The 23,104-nt window shown below is 33.3% G+C and overlaps 2 protein-coding genes across 3 annotated transcripts in view; both read right to left on the bottom strand.

Annotated features, from left to right (window-relative positions):
- LOC140432457 (sphingomyelin phosphodiesterase-like) overlaps positions 1 to 23,104 on the bottom strand; it is a 94,892-nt gene that overhangs the window by 30,697 nt on the left and 41,091 nt on the right. The window contains exons 1-3 of one of the 2 annotated variants that reach the window (XM_072520368.1): positions 12,347 to 12,365; positions 7,320 to 7,460; positions 4,711 to 4,935 (exon numbers count right to left, since the gene is read on the bottom strand). In XM_072520368.1, coding sequence (XP_072376469.1) covers positions 4,711 to 4,935; positions 7,320 to 7,394 — 300 coding nt within the window. In that variant the 5' untranslated portion in view covers positions 7,395 to 7,460; positions 12,347 to 12,365. Of the gene's footprint in view, positions 1 to 4,710; positions 4,936 to 7,319; positions 7,461 to 12,346; positions 12,366 to 23,104 lie in introns of those variants that run through there. The other variant, XM_072520367.1, reaches the window with a different exon arrangement.
- Positions 9,001 to 16,569, bottom strand: LOC140442480 (uncharacterized). Its single transcript, XM_072533550.1, has 3 exons — positions 15,720 to 16,569; positions 13,952 to 15,602; positions 9,001 to 9,090 (listed from the first exon to the last, which is right to left on the bottom strand). Exons 2-3 carry the CDS (start codon positions 15,470 to 15,472, stop codon positions 9,001 to 9,003), a joined length of 1,611 nt encoding a protein of 536 aa, XP_072389651.1. The 5' UTR covers positions 15,473 to 15,602; positions 15,720 to 16,569.

Here is a 23,104-nt window from a genome sequence, read left to right as displayed (position 1 = left end):
TAGAAGTTACCCATACTTTTCCAGTACTCATTCAGACGGTTCATCTTAATTGTCCCCATATGGAACATAAGTCCGAGAAAAGTCTTAAATTCTGTTTGTGTTGTCTCTTTCCAAAACGCAATCCTCGATTTTTCTGAACGACTTTGTGCAAATATTTCGTCAGAGTCAATCAGAGTCACTTCCATCATTCATTTAATCTACATCGTCATCGACAGATGCTTCTAACAATGATTGTAATTCAGCAGTGGTCAATCTACGTTTATGTTCACATCTAGCTTTTTTAGATGTCGAAGGCATATTATTTACATCCATCTTTTTATAAATACTATAACTCACTTTTACGGAGGTAATTAACAATAAAAACGTTCTACTAGAAACTATCAACTTACGACTTCCAATACTATAGGCCACTTGAGGCACAATACGTTTTTACTCAATAATAGTTCCTGTATAAGAAAAATAATTTTTTAATGTGCTTCAATGAAGCACACTAGACATATTGCAGTATTGCCATCACATTCTTCACAGTATGTTTTAACTTTCTACTAGTCATGCTTCTTCTTAAAAGTTTGTAACATCTTGTACACTTTCTTCTCTTTGTATTATCTACATCGCTTTGCCTGAGATGGTATTTTTGGGTGTAACTGGTCGTGAGGGTTACAACATTTCTTTAATTGCAAATGCTTTCGCGAACTCCAGTCTGAACATAAGGATAGGTTGTCGCTTTTTTTACGTTTTCTATTATTTAGCAACTTAGCATTGACTACTACGGTATTAAATGCGGCATTAAATATTAATTCCACTGCCACTTTCCGGTACCACTTCAGAATTTTGCGTATTGGGCTTTGGTAAGAAGCCACTTGATCACTAAAATCAACACTCTTTTTCACCAAGTTATAATCGAGAATAGTTTGTGGTTTTAGTACTTGTGTATAATTTTTCTTTTCATTTGATTAAACCAAGATACAACTATTATGTTTAAATGTTGTAAGGATTAAAGCTGGTCTTTTGTCGACCCATTTTATCACTTGTAAAATCAATTATGGGGTTAAGTTTCATCGTGAGTAGCTGGTTGCAATTTTTTAATCGAGATTTTGGTTTTACATGTTTTTATAGTAAAACATCTGCACATGAATAATTCGTTTCTTGAACAATGATTTCAATTCAACGACCAATATTCTAAAATAAGGTGTTATTACGTCGTCCGGAATATTATAAACTGGTTCTCTTTCACAAAGCATTGGAAATATGGGTTACATTCTATATTTAGAAAAATCTGTTACTGCAACTCTTGTTCGACTAAACTAAACTAAATTAATACACAAAACAAATTAATCAATTTTTTTTATAGAAATGCAGATTCCTGTTGGATTTTTATCAGTGCGGCATGAGTCACTGGTGTCTCGTATATCCGGACCTCTTATCGCATTACAAACATAATTCTCAATTAGCAGTGCGGTACAAGATACATTTAGGTATATAATATATATAATATATAATCTTAAAGCCGTAATAAGACCATAAGACTGTATGTTATAAATAAATATATTCCTATAAGAATTATCTTGAAAGATGAAAAAATACAATAAAAAAGTGCAATATTAAGTGTTATTTAAAAAATAATAAGTCATTCACGGGCGTACAGTTAAAAACTAAAGTTTTCAGTGTTCTATTGCTTGATTATTATTATCTGGTATTCTGAAAATGTTGACATTTTTTCCTGGTCTGATCTTCCTCAACTAACGTCATCTTTCTTATTTGGTGGGTTGTATTGTTCAGGTCTCTTTAAGTGTTTTTGTTGCTATCCATAGTGAATGATTTTCTTTAGACAATGTACTAATGTAGTGTTCAAATGTGGAATTGCGTGCATCATGTAGCGCTGATCTTAATTGTCTGATTATCTATCTCTTGCTCTTCATTTTTCGACTATTAGTTGTATAATATAATTCTGAGTGTTATTTGTGTTTTCTTGATTTGGAATTGTTAATCGTGTAGCTCCATATGAAATAGTAGAAGATGAAAACGACAGCATATTCATCGATAAAAAAAGGAAACGCGATAAAGATATCTGAAACAACTGTTTTATGTTTTACCAAAACAGATGAACAGAGCACTATAAAGAGGAAGTAGAATTAGCTATGAAACAGCTTGAATGGGGAAAAGAAGTAAGCTTAGACTAAATACCAGCAGGAATTATTCAACTGAGGAAAAAAATTAAATGGATATTTTATGCTAATATTTCACGTTCTGCGACGCATTCCACGTTTGACACACTGTCTTGTTTAGTTTTCTGTCATTCTATTTGTTAAATCCTATCTCACTCTCATCACAGCGTCAAGGAGCAGTAAATGTGTGCACTGAACGGGAGGCATATGTCTAACAGTGAACGTTGGAGATTTTTCGAGTTTATCATATCTTCTTCTTTAAGTGCCTCTCCTATCGGAGATTGGATATCATTAGGGCGATTCTAATTTTATTTACTGCTGTTTTGAATAATTCGTTAGTGGTACAGCCAAACCACTCTCTTAAATTTCTCATCCAGGACATTCTTATACGGCCAGGATTTCTGCGTCCTTGGATTTTTCCTTGCATTATATTTTGTAGGAATGTGTACTTTTGTCCTCTCATCAGGTGGCCAAACTATTCAAGTTTTCTCTTTTTTATATTCAGTATAACTTTTGGATCGTTATTTATTCTGCGTATTACCTCTTCATTTGTAATTTTATCCACCCAACTTATTTTTAGTATACGGCGGTAGCACCACATCTCAAAGCTTTCAAGATTTTTAACATTCTTCTGTTTAAGAGCCCATGCCTCAACAACCGTAAAGCAAAGTACTGAATACATACTAAGTAGTTAACTAAAAGTGGACGTATGCAAAGATATGCATGACGTAATCGTATGGTATTCGCTAATAATCCTGTCACGTAATATGTCACACACTTCTGTGCGTTAATTCGTTTTATTGCTGCCAGTTTAAGGTGTTATTACATGCCGCCATGTTTAATTTTTCTCCACCATCGTATTATCTCCGTTAAATCCTATCATTTTAGGCTCGATATGTCATGATTAGACCTATAGGACCGGAGATACGCAACTAAGGCTCTTTTGATATAACATATATAGGAGCAAAGATATATACCTAAGGTCCTTTTGGTGTTAATGTATTTGATTTCTACGTCGTAGTATTCTATTGGTTAAATTGTACCATTTGAGGTACTGTACGTCACGATTGGACTAATAGGATCAAAGATACATAACTAAGGCCCTTTTGCCAGACTACTCTATTTAATTTTTATATCTCATTGTATTCTATTAGTTAAATTCTATCATTTGAGGTACGAAACGTCACGATTGGACTAATAGGACCGCAGATACACAAATAAGGCCCTTTTGACAAGCTGATGTATTTTATTTTTCTATGTTATTGTAATCGATTGGTTAAATCCTATCATTTGAGGTACTGTACGTCACGATTGGGCCACTAAAAACGAAGATACGTAACTAAGGCCCTTTTGACGTGATGCTGTATTTGATTTCTATGTCATTGTATTCTATTGGTTAAGTGCTATCATTTGAGGTATCGTACGTCACGATTGGACTAATAGGACCGAAGATACATAACTAAGGCCATTTTGACATGCTACTCCATTTAATTTTTATACCTCATTGTATTTTATTTGTCAAATCCTTTCATTTGAGGTACTGCACATCATGATTGGACTAATAGAACTAAAGATACACAACTAAGGCCCTTTTGACATTGTTCTGCATTTGATTTTTCTATCCCATTGTATTATTTATGTTAAATCCTATCATTAGAGGTACTATACGTCACGATTGGACTAATAGGACCGAAGATACGTGACTACGGCCCTTTGGACATGTTGCTGTATTTCATTTTTTTATTTCATTGTTTTCAATTGGTTAAATCCTGTCATTTGAGATACTGTACGTCACGATTGGACTTATAGAAACGAAGATATATAATTAAGGCCTTTTTGACATGCTGCTTTATTTGATTTTTCTGTCTTATTGTATTTTATTGGTTAAATCCTATCATTTGAGGGGCTGTACGTCGCGACTGGACGAATTGGAGTGAAGATACAATAGGTAGTTGCAATATATCATAACCCGTTCCTTTTAACCAAACATGATTCCAAAATGATTTGTGGATGAAAAAAAAATATATATATATATATATATTCTTAAATTTACTATTTCGTTGTGGGCAATATTATATTCAACAGCGATGCCAAATTTCTGATGCTAAAATGATTGATAATGAAAGTGGGATATACATTTTCATGTATATAATGGCAGCGAGTAAACGGTAAAACCCTGAACTAAATATATATAATATTTTCACTGCACCATCATTTTAGACTCAAACATTTTCTGGAATAAACTTATATAACTCAGTAAGGGATAAAAAGAGAAAGCGGATATTTTAAAATACCAACACGGTATCAAAACTCTAATCAATGAGATGGTTAAAATTCTTGTAACAAGTACAGGAAAACAGTTATTGAGGTCTTGTAAAGTAGCATCGATATACAGATGCTACTTTGCAAGACGATGCTAAATTGATGGGAAAAGCATAATGTATCGATGCGAAAATGATAGTAGGATGTATATATATATATATATATATATATATATATATATATATATATATATATATATATATATATATATGCTATATCTTACCTTTTGTGCAAGTTGGTCTAAAGCATCCTCAAGCAATGATTGTGGCGAATCAGCATGTTGATATGTACCAAAATGTCCGCAGGATTCCTCTCCTTTTTTAGCATCGGCCTGGTCACTTTGACAACATAAGGGTTCACCGCAGTGTACCGCTTTACCCTCTGTATATAAAGGATCAAAATGTATATCCGTTATATGACCGACGTTAAAGGAAGTGTCACCGTCTGGCTAAAATTACATACATTTATTTACAACAAAATAACCATATTTTTATTTAAAATTATGGTTGATACAGATTAAAATTAGTAGATGACACAGATAGAAATGCCTCAAGAAAAAAGTTTCGGAACTTTATAAAAATAAGGGTAAGTGAAGGAATTCTACGCAACGGGTAATTATACGCAGAGTTGGTTCAAATATACCGGTCTTAGATGGTGTCATGTGCGCACGTCCAAACGTCTAACAAAGCATATCAGTTGGCGGACAGAGATATTGCTGTATGTGCTTACGAATTTCAGTTGTTATGGAGACTTCTTAGTTAGCAAGACTAAGAATAGAATAGCAAGTTGCTGCAATGAAGAAAGGGATTGCTGGCTTTTATATCTACACGTATTTACCCTTTCGACCCAGATAAATTGAAAGATGAAGATTTTTTGCCTGCTCAACAGTTTCTATCAGTGGTAGAAAATGAAGTTGAATAACATCTTCTTCCTCTTCTTCTTTTTATGTAGACATGACTCTGTCTGTTTTCAATGTGCCTCCAGTAAGTTGTCGTTCCATTGTTTTCGTGGTCTTTCTACTGATCGTCTTCCTATTGGGGAACCGTCTCTTGCCGTCTTTACTACTCTATTTGTTGTCATTCGGCTTATATGATCGTTACATTCTACTCTTCTATTTTTTACCCAGTTCTTGGTGTTCTCCACCTTGCATCTACGTCGTATATCTTCTAGTACTTCTAGCTCTGTTCCATAGTGTCTTACCGTCAATTTTTCTATTTTCATCTCTTCTGTGTCTAACATCCTTTTTGTCCTCTCTGTATCAGGTCTTGTTTTTGCCGCGTATGTCATTATTGGTCTGATGACTGTTTTGTAAATTCTGCCTTTCATTTCTTTCCCGATATTTTTATTTCTCCATATTGTTTAATTCAGGTAGCCTACGCCTCTGTTTGCTCTCTTAACTTGATCTTCCACTTCAGTTTCGAGCTTTCCGTAGCTAGATAATGTGATGCCTAGATATTTAAACTCCATCACTTGTTCTATTATCTGACCTTCCAGCTCCAATTTACATCCTAGTAAATTTGCTGTTGTAACCATGCATTTTGTTTTTTTTTTGGGAAATTAACATGTTAAATTTTCTAGTGGTTATATTAAATTGGTGCAGCATATGTTGTAAATCGTCTTCACTTTGATAGAGTAGTATTGCGTCGTCTGCATAGCAGATTATTTTAAGTATCCTTTTTTAGTTCATACTAGTTCTTACTTTTATAAGAACATAGAGCATCTAATACCGAGAAACTGGAAGATCAGGTTATTAATGAAAATGGCAGCAATACTCCAGAGGCAGTCTCACAAGTAAATTCTGAAATAGATCCAATTCCTGGAGCACCAGTAATGTTTCTTTTTCGGATTTATTACCACTACCAAAATCCACACAATCTCGAAAAAAACTAGGACGTGTACAAAGAAACGATCTGAAATCCTGACATCCACATCGACTTCGAAGAGGAAAGAGAGAAACGAGATGAAGGTAGCTACTACAAAAAGAAAAAGTGTTCGGCAAAGAGATCAAAAATATACCCATGAAGATTAAATTTCAAGAAAGTGAAACGGAGGAATCGAAATATGACGAGAAACGCAGCTGTGATTTTGATGAGCTAGACGATGTGAATCCTACTAGCCCAGAGATCATCTGCCTGATTTGTGTAGTATTCGAGAATGACAGAAAATTGTAGTATCAATGTTCATCTCGTTTGGGTTGGACTCATGCCCCTTACAGTGTGAGAGAAAGTTCGAAGGGCTATATATAACATATGTGTTGAATAAATACTAGTTTAATTTATAAAATGTAACAAACATAGATTTGTAATTGTGTGCACCAACCAAAAAAATTAAAATGATAATTTTAGAATGTGTATTTCAGAGATAACAGAGATGAAAATACTTCGACGAATATCAGGGAAAAGTCTGTTGGATAGGGAGAGAAGCGAAAACGTAAGAAGAGCATGCAATATAGAAGACATAAATGGATGGGTGACAAAACGGAAACAGGAGTGGAACGAACACATTAGTGGAATGACAGAGGATATGATAGTACAAATAGCACGAGATAAGTCACCAAATGGACGAAAAAGTATTAGCAGACCAAGAAACAGATCGTGCGATAATTTAAACAATTTAGTAGGCTACTATTGAAGAAGCAACAGGCTTTAAAGCCTACATACAAGAAGGAAGAAGAAGAATGTGTATTTACCGTTCGACTCTATGTGTCTTATATACGTCTAGTAACTATATTAATTTGAATAGTTTTAATAAATTAATAAACGACAATAAAGACTGTTTTGCTTAAGTGCGTAGAATTCCCCACCTTCCCTTATAAACCTATCAAATACTTACAACTTTTTCGGCCGGAGTACCATCGGGAATATCTATGGTCCAATTAAACGTGTCGTTGCCCTGGTCGCATTTCATTATGAGGCTACATATTTGCTTACTGTCAACTTCTTTTTTGTTGTCAAATATATAACTAAGAACATCCTAAAAACAACATCATATACAAATCATTATCACTTTTTATCTTTTAACGTCTGTTTTTTATATAGAAATTAAAAAAAGATTTCACAATATCCAATATTTTTTCAAATAGGTACGTGAATTTAACGCCTGTTAAGAGTAAACGCCCTTATAGACCAATTTCCTATTTCTAACGGAATCAAGTAAAGCGTTCTTTGAAATAAATAAAATTGTTCAAAACTACATCCACAGTGTTCTAGGACAAGTTGTACCATATCCTAAATAACTAAAAAACTCAATTTGGCAACAGGATAATTCCAACCTTAATACAGCAGCAAATACTACCACGTCTTCTCATGACTCTCAAGTTACCGTTGTTGTCTGGTTAGCTGGTTGTCCGATAGATAGAGGATTAGGTTAACTTCCTAGATTAATTAATAATAGATTTGCATCGACTCAAACATGAACTTAAGTTACTTAGAACTCAATTTCTTAAGAAGGCGTCGATTACCATATCCGAAACATATTTTGGAGAGTGGAGTAATACAACTTAAGAGGAGCGTAGACTCTACTAATATTTTTATTCACCAAAAATATTGAGAAACGCGTCAAAAGAAAACGCTTAGAATTTCGAACGAGAAGGAATACTCTAAATGTTTATTTACACAGCAATCGTTGTCTTTCTTTTTAATTCGTATTTCTCTGTGATTCTATTACACATTTAATCTGCATCTCAAAACTTCAAGTAGAATAAACATAATCCCATTATTTATTTTACATTGAAAAATGCCGAGAAGCGAAATCGAATCGCCAGCTAAGTGGAAATTATGAAATCCGGCTTGAAAAAATTTTACCGAGAAAATATTATCGATGCGCGATAATAAGCATTCCCGTTGAGATCAATCTTGGCCTGTCAGTTCGCCTGTCAAACAGTGCTGGGATATTATCTCGGTACTAAAAAATTCCCGCTTAGCCCGTCTGGAAGTAAAGTAAAAATTTGGCCGTTGCAGCAGCCGAACGTTCGTTCGCTCAAAAGAAATAGGAGTGGAATTAAAAGTTTTGCAGCTGATTCGAACTGTTTCATGTAGTTATTCCTTGACGATTTTCCGTCGAAAGTTGGGACTTCGCACGAACAGAACCTTCACTCCCATCAAAAGTTGGCCTATGACTCCAACCTACATTTTGTCTCTTCGTGGTTTGTCTCTAGCTTAATTTATCGAAATATTCTGTCTGCCATCCCTATTTTCTTCACCTTCTTTTGAATATCTTTTATCTTTTCTTCAAAAGACGAAGTATCGGCAACAACTTGTTTTCCAACGAAGATGGAGAGAAGAAATTTCAGAAGTAACTTTATTTTCTAAAGAACCAATATCCGTAGAAGATTTGGAAATATCACAAGAAGATTTGCTTTCCAGAGAAACAATATCGTTAGAAACTTTATTTTCTAAAGAAACAATATTTTTAGAAACTTAGAAATACCAGATAAAATTTTTAAAATATCACAAGAAACTTTGCTTTCGGACAACGTGCAAACGTGCATCAGAAACTTTCGCAATCGACGAAATCACAGCAGCATGCTTGTCCTCAGCACTAACGTTTCTGGACTAAGGCCCGCTTCTTCTAGAGCGCTCTTCAGACGTTGGGCTAATTCGGCCTTTTTCCCAACAGGGTTTAATTATCTATTTTTCAATTCACGTCGAAAATCCGTTCACAGCCATTTTTCAAAAAAAATAATCTTTAAATACCCCTCACCTGACGCCAATTTAATGTTTATTTTAATTTACTTACAGTTTTCTAACACTTATTTTAATTTATTTACAGTCGTCTAATACTAATACGAGTACTAATACAACCAGATGGAGGCCTTCTTCAAGAGCCACAACGCTGCCATGCTATGTCTTCTCTGTCCTTTTTTATAGTGTTGAAGCTTGGACCTTGAACGAAGATATGTGCAGAAGATTGGAAGCATTTGAGATCTGGCTATATCGGAGAATACTTAAGATACCGTGGACTGACCGAATTACAAATAAGCGAGGTACAAGCCATCCTAAAAGGAAAAATATTTGGAAAGTGATATCCAAGAAGAAGAAAAAGCTTCCTGGTTAAAGAACCTCATAACCTGGTACAACACAACATCTGTACAGCTTTTCCGCGCTGCTGCAGATAAGATAAAGATTGCCATGATGATCGGCAATATTCGTCAAACCGTACTCATTTATTCTATCGGCTGTCTCTTAAATTGTAATCGTTCTTATCTATGTATATTATCCGCTTCAATGTTCTGGATTTCAATAGAAATTTCTTGAGCGCCCGCCAGAGAGCCACAATAGCAACTCGATCGTCGATCGAGTATAACGTAGCAAGGCTATCGTACAATTGCATTTTGTTGTACGGGTAATATTCATTTTTATAAAGAATATTTGCCATTTTACCTCTACTTAGGTTGTTTTGGATAAAATATTTGTTTTTTCGTAGCAGATAGATAATATTGGATATCTAACCTCAGTCTTTAATTAGAATCACTTTTTCTTAATTACGATTGTCGATATTTTTAAAAATAGGTACTTACTTTATTCTTAAGCAAAAGTCATATTTTTTGACAAACCGCGTATATGACAAAAAATTTAATATCTGATAATTGTATTTAAATTGTATTTTAGGTTTTAGAACATTCAGATTTTTTATAATAAATTATAACTTTTTCCTGACTATCGAATATGTGATAAGATAGCTGAACATAGAAAGAGATACAGATTGCCGCCTATGCCAATAGCATTACGTCTCGCAGAACAGCAGAGGAGGCAGAAATATATTCACAATTAAAAACAGGGACAGAAGAGACCATACTAGAAATAAATATTCAAAAGACAAAAAAACTGAAACAGACAAGAGCTAGGGGAAACAAACGCATGCAGAGCGGAATACCAAAAGGAAGGCCACGGAAAAGGCGGGAGGATACAATGGCAGCGGACGCGCAAAATTTGCTAGAAGTGAGAACCTGGAGAAGATCGACACGGGACCATTAAGGTTGGGTTTGAAGGAGACCATGGCTCGATTTGGGCTATAGCGCCATTGGAGAGACAATTAAGTATAACTTATAATATAAAGATAACTTCATAAAACTAAACATGTTTTTCATATGGTGCCGACTTTGCCGAATTGGAAACATTGTATACAAGATTAACAAAAAGGATTCAGAAACGGAAGGTCTTTTTAATCAGGCAAATAGTTAAGACATATATAGAACATAACAGACCGTCCTATACGTGATGCGTCGATTTAGAAAAGGCATTCGACAAAGTGCGACTATCAGAGGCTAGATATATATTATATGATAGACAAGTAACATTGGATATCATAACATTGATAGAAAATATATATCTAAGAACAAAACTGCGGTAAAATTCTGGCAGAAACAACAGAAACTATCGAAATAGTAATTAGAATCAAACAGAGATACCTATTTAGTCAAAAAACATACAACCAAAAATGAAAAAAGAATATCAAATGGGAAATAAGGAAATAGAAATATTTTATGTACATTACGCAGTATTGATAGCGAAAGAGTGAACACAAGATAATGCTACACCACTTTAACATTGAAGGCTAAGGAGTTGGCTACTAAGAGTCAAAGAATCAATAAGGTGTAAACTAGAGATTGAAACAAAATGGTAGGACAAGTCTTCTTCTTCTTGTAGTGCCTATCCGTTTCGGATGTTGGAAATTCTTCGCCTAAAGAATTAATTGCAGCAACCCATATCTTTCGCTGTTCCTCGTGATGATGACTCAATTTTGGCTGTTTTTATTGTGGTTAACAACTGTTTTCCTTTTCGCATTCTTAATAAAACGTCCTGGTTAGTAACGTGGTCGGTATTTGACGATAAAGTCACATTTAGAAAGCATCAATTTTCTTGCAGGTAGCGTCTGTGAGAGTCCACGACTTAACTCCGTACAAAAGTATAGGAAAGATATAACATCGTAGTAACCTGATTTTTATGGGTAATAATAAATCGTGGCATTTGAATAGCTTGGCCATTTTTTAAAATGCAGATCTTGGTCCCAACTTTCATTGACGTTCGTACTAAGGTAGGTGTATGTTTTTACTCTTTTTATTGGTTGACCATTCACACTGATTCTTTCAGTTTGCTGTTCCTTCTTAGAGATCATCATACATTTTGTTTTCGTAATGTTCAGTAAAAGTCCATATGTACTCACTTCTGTGATTCTATTCATCAAATCCTGGAGGGCTTCATTACTCTCAGCGAATACCACCGTGCCATCCGCGTATCTGATGTTATTGATACATTCTTCGTCAATTCTAATTCCAGCTTCAACATCTTCTAGTGCTTCTTGAAAGATTTCCTCAGAGTATCTGTTAAACAGCAAGGGTGATATCATCGGATTCTCCTGCCTCTTTACGGATAGACGCTGTTTGATTCCAGTAAAGATTGCTAATAATTCTAAGATCACAGGTGTTTATTCCAATATTTGTTAATATCTCCATCAGCTTGTCATGTTTTACTGTATCAAATGCTTTATGGTAATCAATGGAGCATACATAAATATCGCAAATAAATATTGTATGCTAAAGAGAGCCTCTCTCGTACCCACTGCGTTCCGAAAACCAAACTGTGTACAGCTGATTTTTTTTCGCATAGTCTATATATCCTTTGATCTATGATTTTTAGACATAACTTTAAATGAACTTTGATCAGATAAAAGGCATATATCGAGCACAGTTTAATTAAATCTTGCCCAAGTACTTTCGATCCCTAGATCATCTTCAGGGGCATCTGAAATAAGCCAAGAAACGTTTTTTTATAACCAAAGAAATTGAATAACTTCGATAAAAACTCGAAGTTTTATGGTTGAAAAAAGGTTTTTTATATGATTAACGTTTATAGACTTACTTCGTCAATTGTGGCCTATCCGGCAAGAACAAGATGTCATAAACATAAAATTGTACATTACACTACACTACAAATAGACAAACAAACACTTTAAAATAATTTAAGGAAGGCTACATTGCTTGAAGAAGTCGGAGACAGAATGGCTCCTGATCTAACGGAAATGTTGGGGTGACATGTGACAAATGACAACTTGGATGAGCAGTCACAATCATAGATATGTGATCTGCACCTTTTACAATTCTATGAAACTAAGTATTGACCAAAAGTCCAACTGACACTACTATAGGAGATCACTGATGAAATATAAAATTATATAGAATATTTTTTTAAGTAAATTGAATAATCCAGATCTCACACTCAAACATGTCTGTAATAATTAAGGTGTTAGTTTGAGAGCAACTGAAATAGACGAAAAGTAAGAATGCAAGAAGCGGACTAAACAATCTGTTAAACAGTGGGTGGTTGACTACAATAAAATGGTCTACCAAGCACTATCTGTAATATAGAAAGGAAGAGATCTGACTATGTAATTAAAATACTAATAATTGAAAATCAAAATGGAAAGCAAAATATATAAATGGGGTGTAATCCAAGTAGTTCAGTTGAACCCACAGTCAATGGTATAACTATAAAATTACTATGGATGTGCTCAGTGCAGGAAGTCTAAACAGTCGAGCTGGGTCCCCTACGAGGTGAAGCTGTAATAAAGTTTTTAAAAATAGGTTTAAATTTAGTACAATTTAAATTAATTTGAGTATTAAGACAGTGAGAGTTTTCATTCGTTTCCCTTGTAATTTCCAAATCTTCCAATAAATCCAACTCCATATAGTTTTTCTTTCTACTAATGTCATGTAAGATAGATGAACCAGTGTTGATGTTAAAATTGTGTTTACTGGATAATAAGTGTTGACCAAAACTTGAAGAGTTTGGTCTTTTCAAATGTTCTGAAACTCTAGTGGATAACTTTCTAATGGTTCTACCTACATAAGAGGCATCACAATCATCACATTTTAATTTGTAAATACCACTTTTGTCAAGTGTGTTCATCCTATCTTTGGTGTTGATTAAGAAGGAACCTAAGGTGTTGTGTGACTTGAAGGAAATTTTGATGTTATCGATTGTAGAAGTAAAAAGTTTAGATATTTTATTGGAAATGCTGCTAATGTAGGTGAAGGAGAAATATCTGGTGTTATTTGAAGCAGTAGGTTGAAGAAAACATTGTGATGAATATGCAAGCTTTTCTGCAATTTTTAGTTTAGCTCTATTTAGAAGCTTATAGATAATGTTAGGATCATAACCATTATTGAAAGCAATTTGTTTAAGAGTGTTAAGTTCTGAATTAAAATTATCATTAGAAAGTGGAAATTTGAGTAACCTATGAATGTAACTGTTGAAAGCAGCCATTTTATGTTGGGTTGGATGATTAGATGTATCATGTATAACATGATCTGTTTGGGTAGGTTTTCTGTAAATATTGTACTCTAAAGAATCTTTATTACGGGAAATAGTCATATCCAAGAAGTTCAACTTTTTATCAGATTCTGGTTCCAGAGTAAAAGAGATGTTGGGATGGAGGTTATTAAGATCATCCAGAATCTGTAAAGCATCATCTTGGGTTCCCTGTATGAGAGCTATACAATCATCAACATACCTTGACCAAAAAACTATTTTGTTGTTGTTGTTAACAAACTTCTGTTCTAAGCTGTCTAAGAAAATGTCAGCCAGAAAAGGTGATAGTGGAGATCCCATTGCTAAACCTGTTGGTTGTTTGTATATTTTTTGATTGAATTGAAAGAAGTCCTGATCCAGACAGAATTTAAGTATAGTTAAGATAGCATCTTTGTCTTTTGCTGATATGTTGCAATTGTCTAGAAGATTGTGTACTAAAGGTAATGTTTCATCTCTTGGTACAGAAGTAAACAGATTGGAAACATCAAAAGAAACTAAATAAAAACCCTCTTCTATCCTAATGTTATTTAACCGTTCTATTAGATCTAAAGAATTTTTGATGGAGAACTTAGGTTTAAAATTAGTGATAGACTGAATTGTGTTGTAAATAAACTCTGATAAAATAGAAACTGGAGTATTACAAAAACTTACTACCGGCCTTATGGGACAATTGTGTTTATGGATTTTAGGAAGTCCATATAACCTAGGTGTTATAGGATTAGATACAATTAACTTTCTGTTGTTATATTTAGTAATAGTATCATTAAACAATTTGACCATTGCTTTTGTTTTATTAATAAAGGTGTTAAGTGGATTTTTTTCCAAAACTACAAAACTGTTATCTGAAAGAAAAGATTCTACTTTCTCTATGTATTGAGTTTGTTCTAAGATTACAACACAATTACCCTTATCAGCCTTGCTGAGTACAAGAGAATCTCTATCAATTTTTTGTTTAATTGATTTTAGCAAATCCTTTTGTTTTTTAAAATTATGGTGATTTCTATGAAAATTGCGTTTGTACTTACATTGTTGTTGTTGAAGTAAGCTAATGCAAGAGTTTCTCAAATATTGTTTAGTATCAGCATTGTTAGTCATACCTTCTATTAGAGTGTCCAGCTCTACCGCAAATCCTCCCAGCACTGAGTCACTTAACCTAAAATTCTGACAAGAAAACTTAAGGCCTAATCCTAAAAAATACAGTTCATCCTCTGAAAAGTTAGTGTTACTTAGATTTAAGACTCTAGGATGAAATTGATGATCTGAAAACTTATGCAAAAGTGTTGAGGTGCTTCTCTGTTGTTTTTGCAAAATCAAACGGTTTAATTTGTTGGTAAGATTTCTCTTCTTGGTGGATTGTAAGCGAGAGACCTCATCTTCTATGTTGTTAAAGGAGTCGTTGACTAGAAACCAAGGATGTTGTTGCAAAATTTGATCATAAGTAATTTTAAGATTGACGTTAATATGGTGAAGTTTGGTATAGTGCTTCTTAAGTTCTCTTTTCAGGATCTTTTTCTCCAAAATCTGTTTTTCTTTATCGGGTACATTTTTTGATGTTTTGACCTTAGCAAAAGTAGGAGTGACTTGATGTGAAATGCACTGTCTAACGAACCAAATGTTCAAGAATATGATCATTCTCTTGCAGGATAGTCTTCTATAAGTATCAACCAAGACTGCCATAGTCAATAAATAAATATAAGGTTGAATGCTCGAATAAATGAACTTTGATCAGATAAAAGGCATATATCGAGCACAGTTTAATTAAATCTTGCCCAAGTACTTTCGATCCCTAGATCATCTTCAGGGGCATCTGAAATAAGCCAAGAAACGTTTTTTTATAACCAAAGAAATTGAATAACTTCGATAAAAACTCGAAGTTTTATGGTTGAAAAAAGGTTTTTTATATGATTAACGTTTATAGACTTACTTCGTCAATTGTGGCCTATCCGGCAAGAACAAGATGTCATAAACATAAAATTGTACATTACACTACACTACAAATAGACAAACAAACACTTTAAAATAATTTAAGGAAGGCTACATTGCTTGAAGAAGTCGGAGACAGAATGGCTCCTGATCTAACGGAAATGTTGGGGTGACATGTGACAAATGACAACTTGGATGAGCAGTCACAATCATAGATATGTGATCTGCACCTTTTACAATTCTATGAAACTAAGTATTGACCAAAAGTCCAACTGACACTACTATAGGAGATCACTGATGAAATATAAAATTATATAGAATATTTTTTTAAGTAAATTGAATAATCCAGATCTCACACTCAAACATGTCTGTAATAATTAAGGTGTTAGTTTGAGAGCAACTGAAATAGACGAAAAGTAAGAATGCAAGAAGCGGACTAAACAATCTGTTAAACAGTGGGTGGTTGACTACAATAAAATGGTCTACCAAGCACTATCTGTAATATAGAAAGGAAGAGATCTGACTATGTAATTAAAATACTAATAATTGAAAATCAAAATGGAAAGCAAAATATATAAATGGGGTGTAATCCAAGTAGTTCAGTTGAACCCACAGTCAATGGTATAACTATAAAATTACTATGGATGTGCTCAGTGCAGGAAGTCTAAACAGTCGAGCTGGGTCCCCTACGAGGTGAAGCTGTAATAAAGTTTTTAAAAATAGGTTTAAATTTAGTACAATTTAAATTAATTTGAGTATTAAGACAGTGAGAGTTTTCATTCGTTTCCCTTGTAATTTCCAAATCTTCCAATAAATCCAACTCCATATAGTTTTTCTTTCTACTAATGTCATGTAAGATAGATGAACCAGTGTTGATGTTAAAATTGTGTTTACTGGATAATAAGTGTTGACCAAAACTTGAAGAGTTTGGTCTTTTCAAATGTTCTGAAACTCTAGTGGATAACTTTCTAATGGTTCTACCTACATAAGAGGCATCACAATCATCACATTTTAATTTGTAAATACCACTTTTGTCAAGTGTGTTCATCCTATCTTTGGTGTTGATTAAGAAGGAACCTAAGGTGTTGTGTGACTTGAAGGAAATTTTGATGTTATCGATTGTAGAAGTAAAAAGTTTAGATATTTTATTGGAAATGCTGCTAATGTAGGTGAAGGAGAAATATCTGGTGTTATTTGAAGCAGTAGGTTGAAGAAAACATTGTGATGAATATGCAAGCTTTTCTGCAATTTTTAGTTTAGCTCTATTTAGAAGCTTATAGATAATGTTAGGATCATAACCATTATTGAAAGCAATTTGTTTAAGAGTGTTAAGTTCTGAATTAAAATTATCATTAGAAAGTGGAAATTTGAGTAACCTATGAATGTAACTGTTGAAAGCAGCCATTTTATGTTGGGTTGGATGATTAGATGTATCATGTATAACATGATCTGTTTGGGTAGGTTTTCTGTAAATATTGTACTCTAAAGAATCTTTATTACGGGAAATAGTCATATCCAAGAAGTTCAACTTTTTATCAGATTCTGGTTCCAGAGTAAAAGAGATGTTGGGATGGAGGTTATTAAGATCATCCAGAATCTGTAAAGCATCATCTTGGGTTCCCTGTATGAGAGCTATACAATCATCAACATACCTTGACCAAAAAACTATTTTGTTGTTGTTGTTAACAAACTTCTGTTCTAAGCTGTCTAAGAAAATGTCAGCCAGAAAAGGTGATAGTGGAGATCCCATTGCTAAACCTGTTGGTTGTTTGTATATTTTTTGATTGAATTGAAAGAAGTCCTGATCCAGACAGAATTTAAGTATAGTTAAGATAGCATCTTTGTCTTTTGCTGATATGTTGCAATTGTCTAGAAGATTGTGTACTAAAGGTAATGTTTCATCTCTTGGTACAGAAGTAAACAGATTGGAAACATCAAAAGAAACTAAATAAAAACCCTCTTCTATCCTAATGTTATTTAACCGTTCTATTAGATCTAAAGAATTTTTGATGGAGAACTTAGGTTTAAAATTAGTGATAGACTGAATTGTGTTGTAAATAAACTCTGATAAAATAGAAACTGGAGTATTACAAAAACTTACTACCGGCCTTATGGGACAATTGTGTTTATGGATTTTAGGAAGTCCATATAACCTAGGTGTTATAGGATTAGATACAATTAACTTTCTGTTGTTATATTTAGTAATAGTATCATTAAACAATTTGACCATTGCTTTTGTTTTATTAATAAAGGTGTTAAGTGGATTTTTTTCCAAAACTACAAAACTGTTATCTGAAAGAAAAGATTCTACTTTCTCTATGTATTGAGTTTGTTCTAAGATTACAACACAATTACCCTTATCAGCCTTGCTGAGTACAAGAGAATCTCTATCAATTTTTTGTTTAATTGATTTTAGCAAATCCTTTTGTTTTTTAAAATTATGGTGATTTCTATGAAAATTGCGTTTGTACTTACATTGTTGTTGTTGAAGTAAGCTAATGCAAGAGTTTCTCAAATATTGTTTAGTATCAGCATTGTTAGTCATACCTTCTATTAGAGTGTCCAGCTCTACCGCAAATCCTCCCAGCACTGAGTCACTTAACCTAAAATTCTGACAAGAAAACTTAAGGCCTAATCCTAAAAAATACAGTTCATCCTCTGAAAAGTTAGTGTTACTTAGATTTAAGACTCTAGGATGAAATTGATGATCTGAAAACTTATGCAAAAGTGTTGAGGTGCTTCTCTGTTGTTTTTGCAAAATCAAACGGTTTAATTTGTTGGTAAGATTTCTCTTCTTGGTGGATTGTAAGCGAGAGACCTCATCTTCTATGTTGTTAAAGGAGTCGTTGACTAGAAACCAAGGATGTTGTTGCAAAATTTGATCATAAGTAATTTTAAGATTGACGTTAATATGGTGAAGTTTGGTATAGTGCTTCTTAAGTTCTCTTTTCAGGATCTTTTTCTCCAAAATCTGTTTTTCTTTATCGGGTACATTTTTTGATGTTTTGACCTTAGCAAAAGTAGGAGTGACTTGATGTGAAATGCACTGTCTAACGAACCAAATGTTCAAGAATATGATCATTCTCTTGCAGGATAGTCTTCTATAAGTATCAACCAAGACTGCCATAGTCAATAAATAAATATAAGGTTGAATGCTCGAATAAATGAACTTTGATCAGATAAAAGGCATATATCGAGCACAGTTTAATTAAATCTTGCCCAAGTACTTTCGATCCCTAGATCATCTTCAGGGGCATCTGAAATAAGCCAAGAAACGTTTTTTTATAACCAAAGAAATTGAATAACTTCGATAAAAACTCGAAGTTTTATGGTTGAAAAAAGGTTTTTTATATGATTAACGTTTATAGACTTACTTCGTCAATTGTGGCCTATCCGGCAAGAACAAGATGTCATAAACATAAAATTGTACATTACACTACACTACAAATAGACAAACAAACACTTTAAAATAATTTAAGGAAGGCTACATTGCTTGAAGAAGTCGGAGACAGAATGGCTCCTGATCTAACGGAAATGTTGGGGTGACATGTGACAAATGACAACTTGGATGAGCAGTCACAATCATAGATATGTGATCTGCACCTTTTACAATTCTATGAAACTAAGTATTGACCAAAAGTCCAACTGACACTACTATAGGAGATCACTGATGAAATATAAAATTATATAGAATATTTTTTTAAGTAAATTGAATAATCCAGATCTCACACTCAAACATGTCTGTAATAATTAAGGTGTTAGTTTGAGAGCAACTGAAATAGACGAAAAGTAAGAATGCAAGAAGCGGACTAAACAATCTGTTAAACAGTGGGTGGTTGACTACAATAAAATGGTCTACCAAGCACTATCTGTAATATAGAAAGGAAGAGATCTGACTATGTAATTAAAATACTAATAATTGAAAATCAAAATGGAAAGCAAAATATATAAATGGGGTGTAATCCAAGTAGTTCAGTTGAACCCACAGTCAATGGTATAACTATAAAATTACTATGGATGTGCTCAGTGCAGGAAGTCTAAACAGTCGAGCTGGGTCCCCTACGAGGTGAAGCTGTAATAAAGTTTTTAAAAATAGGTTTAAATTTAGTACAATTTAAATTAATTTGAGTATTAAGACAGTGAGAGTTTTCATTCGTTTCCCTTGTAATTTCCAAATCTTCCAATAAATCCAACTCCATATAGTTTTTCTTTCTACTAATGTCATGTAAGATAGATGAACCAGTGTTGATGTTAAAATTGTGTTTACTGGATAATAAGTGTTGACCAAAACTTGAAGAGTTTGGTCTTTTCAAATGTTCTGAAACTCTAGTGGATAACTTTCTAATGGTTCTACCTACATAAGAGGCATCACAATCATCACATTTTAATTTGTAAATACCACTTTTGTCAAGTGTGTTCATCCTATCTTTGGTGTTGATTAAGAAGGAACCTAAGGTGTTGTGTGACTTGAAGGAAATTTTGATGTTATCGATTGTAGAAGTAAAAAGTTTAGATATTTTATTGGAAATGCTGCTAATGTAGGTGAAGGAGAAATATCTGGTGTTATTTGAAGCAGTAGGTTGAAGAAAACATTGTGATGAATATGCAAGCTTTTCTGCAATTTTTAGTTTAGCTCTATTTAGAAGCTTATAGATAATGTTAGGATCATAACCATTATTGAAAGCAATTTGTTTAAGAGTGTTAAGTTCTGAATTAAAATTATCATTAGAAAGTGGAAATTTGAGTAACCTATGAATGTAACTGTTGAAAGCAGCCATTTTATGTTGGGTTGGATGATTAGATGTATCATGTATAACATGATCTGTTTGGGTAGGTTTTCTGTAAATATTGTACTCTAAAGAATCTTTATTACGGGAAATAGTCATATCCAAGAAGTTCAACTTTTTATCAGATTCTGGTTCCAGAGTAAAAGAGATGTTGGGATGGAGGTTATTAAGATCATCCAGAATCTGTAAAGCATCATCTTGGGTTCCCTGTATGAGAGCTATACAATCATCAACATACCTTGACCAAAAAACTATTTTGTTGTTGTTGTTAACAAACTTCTGTTCTAAGCTGTCTAAGAAAATGTCAGCCAGAAAAGGTGATAGTGGAGATCCCATTGCTAAACCTGTTGGTTGTTTGTATATTTTTTGATTGAATTGAAAGAAGTCCTGATCCAGACAGAATTTAAGTATAGTTAAGATAGCATCTTTGTCTTTTGCTGATATGTTGCAATTGTCTAGAAGATTGTGTACTAAAGGTAATGTTTCATCTCTTGGTACAGAAGTAAACAGATTGGAAACATCAAAAGAAACTAAATAAAAACCCTCTTCTATCCTAATGTTATTTAACCGTTCTATTAGATCTAAAGAATTTTTGATGGAGAACTTAGGTTTAAAATTAGTGATAGACTGAATTGTGTTGTAAATAAACTCTGATAAAATAGAAACTGGAGTATTACAAAAACTTACTACCGGCCTTATGGGACAATTGTGTTTATGGATTTTAGGAAGTCCATATAACCTAGGTGTTATAGGATTAGATACAATTAACTTTCTGTTGTTATATTTAGTAATAGTATCATTAAACAATTTGACCATTGCTTTTGTTTTATTAATAAAGGTGTTAAGTGGATTTTTTTCCAAAACTACAAAACTGTTATCTGAAAGAAAAGATTCTACTTTCTCTATGTATTGAGTTTGTTCTAAGATTACAACACAATTACCCTTATCAGCCTTGCTGAGTACAAGAGAATCTCTATCAATTTTTTGTTTAATTGATTTTAGCAAATCCTTTTGTTTTTTAAAATTATGGTGATTTCTATGAAAATTGCGTTTGTACTTACATTGTTGTTGTTGAAGTAAGCTAATGCAAGAGTTTCTCAAATATTGTTTAGTATCAGCATTGTTAGTCATACCTTCTATTAGAGTGTCCAGCTCTACCGCAAATCCTCCCAGCACTGAGTCACTTAACCTAAAATTCTGACAAGAAAACTTAAGGCCTAATCCTAAAAAATACAGTTCATCCTCTGAAAAGTTAGTGTTACTTAGATTTAAGACTCTAGGATGAAATTGATGATCTGAAAACTTATGCAAAAGTGTTGAGGTGCTTCTCTGTTGTTTTTGCAAAATCAAACGGTTTAATTTGTTGGTAAGATTTCTCTTCTTGGTGGATTGTAAGCGAGAGACCTCATCTTCTATGTTGTTAAAGGAGTCGTTGACTAGAAACCAAGGATGTTGTTGCAAAATTTGATCATAAGTAATTTTAAGATTGACGTTAATATGGTGAAGTTTGGTATAGTGCTTCTTAAGTTCTCTTTTCAGGATCTTTTTCTCCAAAATCTGTTTTTCTTTATCGGGTACATTTTTTGATGTTTTGACCTTAGCAAAAGTAGGAGTGACTTGATGTGAAATGCACTGTCTAACGAACCAAATGTTCAAGAATATGATCATTCTCTTGCAGGATAGTCTTCTATAAGTATCAACCAAGACTGCCATAGTCAATAAATAAATATAAGGTTGAATGCTCGAATAAATGAACTTTGATCAGATAAAAGGCATATATCGAGCACAGTTTAATTAAATCTTGCCCAAGTACTTTCGATCCCTAGATCATCTTCAGGGGCATCTGAAATAAGCCAAGAAACGTTTTTTTATAACCAAAGAAATTGAATAACTTCGATAAAAACTCGAAGTTTTATGGTTGAAAAAAGGTTTTTTATATGATTAACGTTTATAGACTTACTTCGTCAATTGTGGCCTATCCGGCAAGAACAAGATGTCATAAACATAAAATTGTACATTACACTACACTACAAATAGACAAACAAACACTTTAAAATAATTTAAGGAAGGCTACATTGCTTGAAGAAGTCGGAGACAGAATGGCTCCTGATCTAACGGAAATGTTGGGGTGACATGTGACAAATGACAACTTGGATGAGCAGTCACAATCATAGATATGTGATCTGCACCTTTTACAATTCTATGAAACTAAGTATTGACCAAAAGTCCAACTGACACTACTATAGGAGATCACTGATGAAATATAAAATTATATAGAATATTTTTTTAAGTAAATTGAATAATCCAGATCTCACACTCAAACATGTCTGTAATAATTAAGGTGTTAGTTTGAGAGCAACTGAAATAGACGAAAAGTAAGAATGCAAGAAGCGGACTAAACAATCTGTTAAACAGTGGGTGGTTGACTACAATAAAATGGTCTACCAAGCACTATCTGTAATATAGAAAGGAAGAGATCTGACTATGTAATTAAAATACTAATAATTGAAAATCAAAATGGAAAGCAAAATATATAAATGGGGTGTAATCCAAGTAGTTCAGTTGAACCCACAGTCAATGGTATAACTATAAAATTACT

Source organism: Diabrotica undecimpunctata, chromosome 1 (genome assembly GCF_040954645.1).
Source record: "Diabrotica undecimpunctata isolate CICGRU chromosome 1, icDiaUnde3, whole genome shotgun sequence".
In the NCBI taxonomy this organism is placed as follows: domain Eukaryota; kingdom Metazoa; phylum Arthropoda; class Insecta; order Coleoptera; family Chrysomelidae; genus Diabrotica; species Diabrotica undecimpunctata.
This window is presented reverse-complemented; position numbering and strand designations above follow the sequence as displayed.

Coding starts and splice junctions, on each gene's coding strand:
- LOC140442480 (XM_072533550.1), bottom strand. CDS start 15,472: ATGGCAGTCTTGGTTGATACTTATAGAAGACTATCCTGCAAGAGAATG. Junction 9,091..13,951: donor TACAGGGAACCCAAGATGAT/GCTTTACAGATT, acceptor GTTGGGAAAAAG/GCCGAATTAGCCCAACGTCT.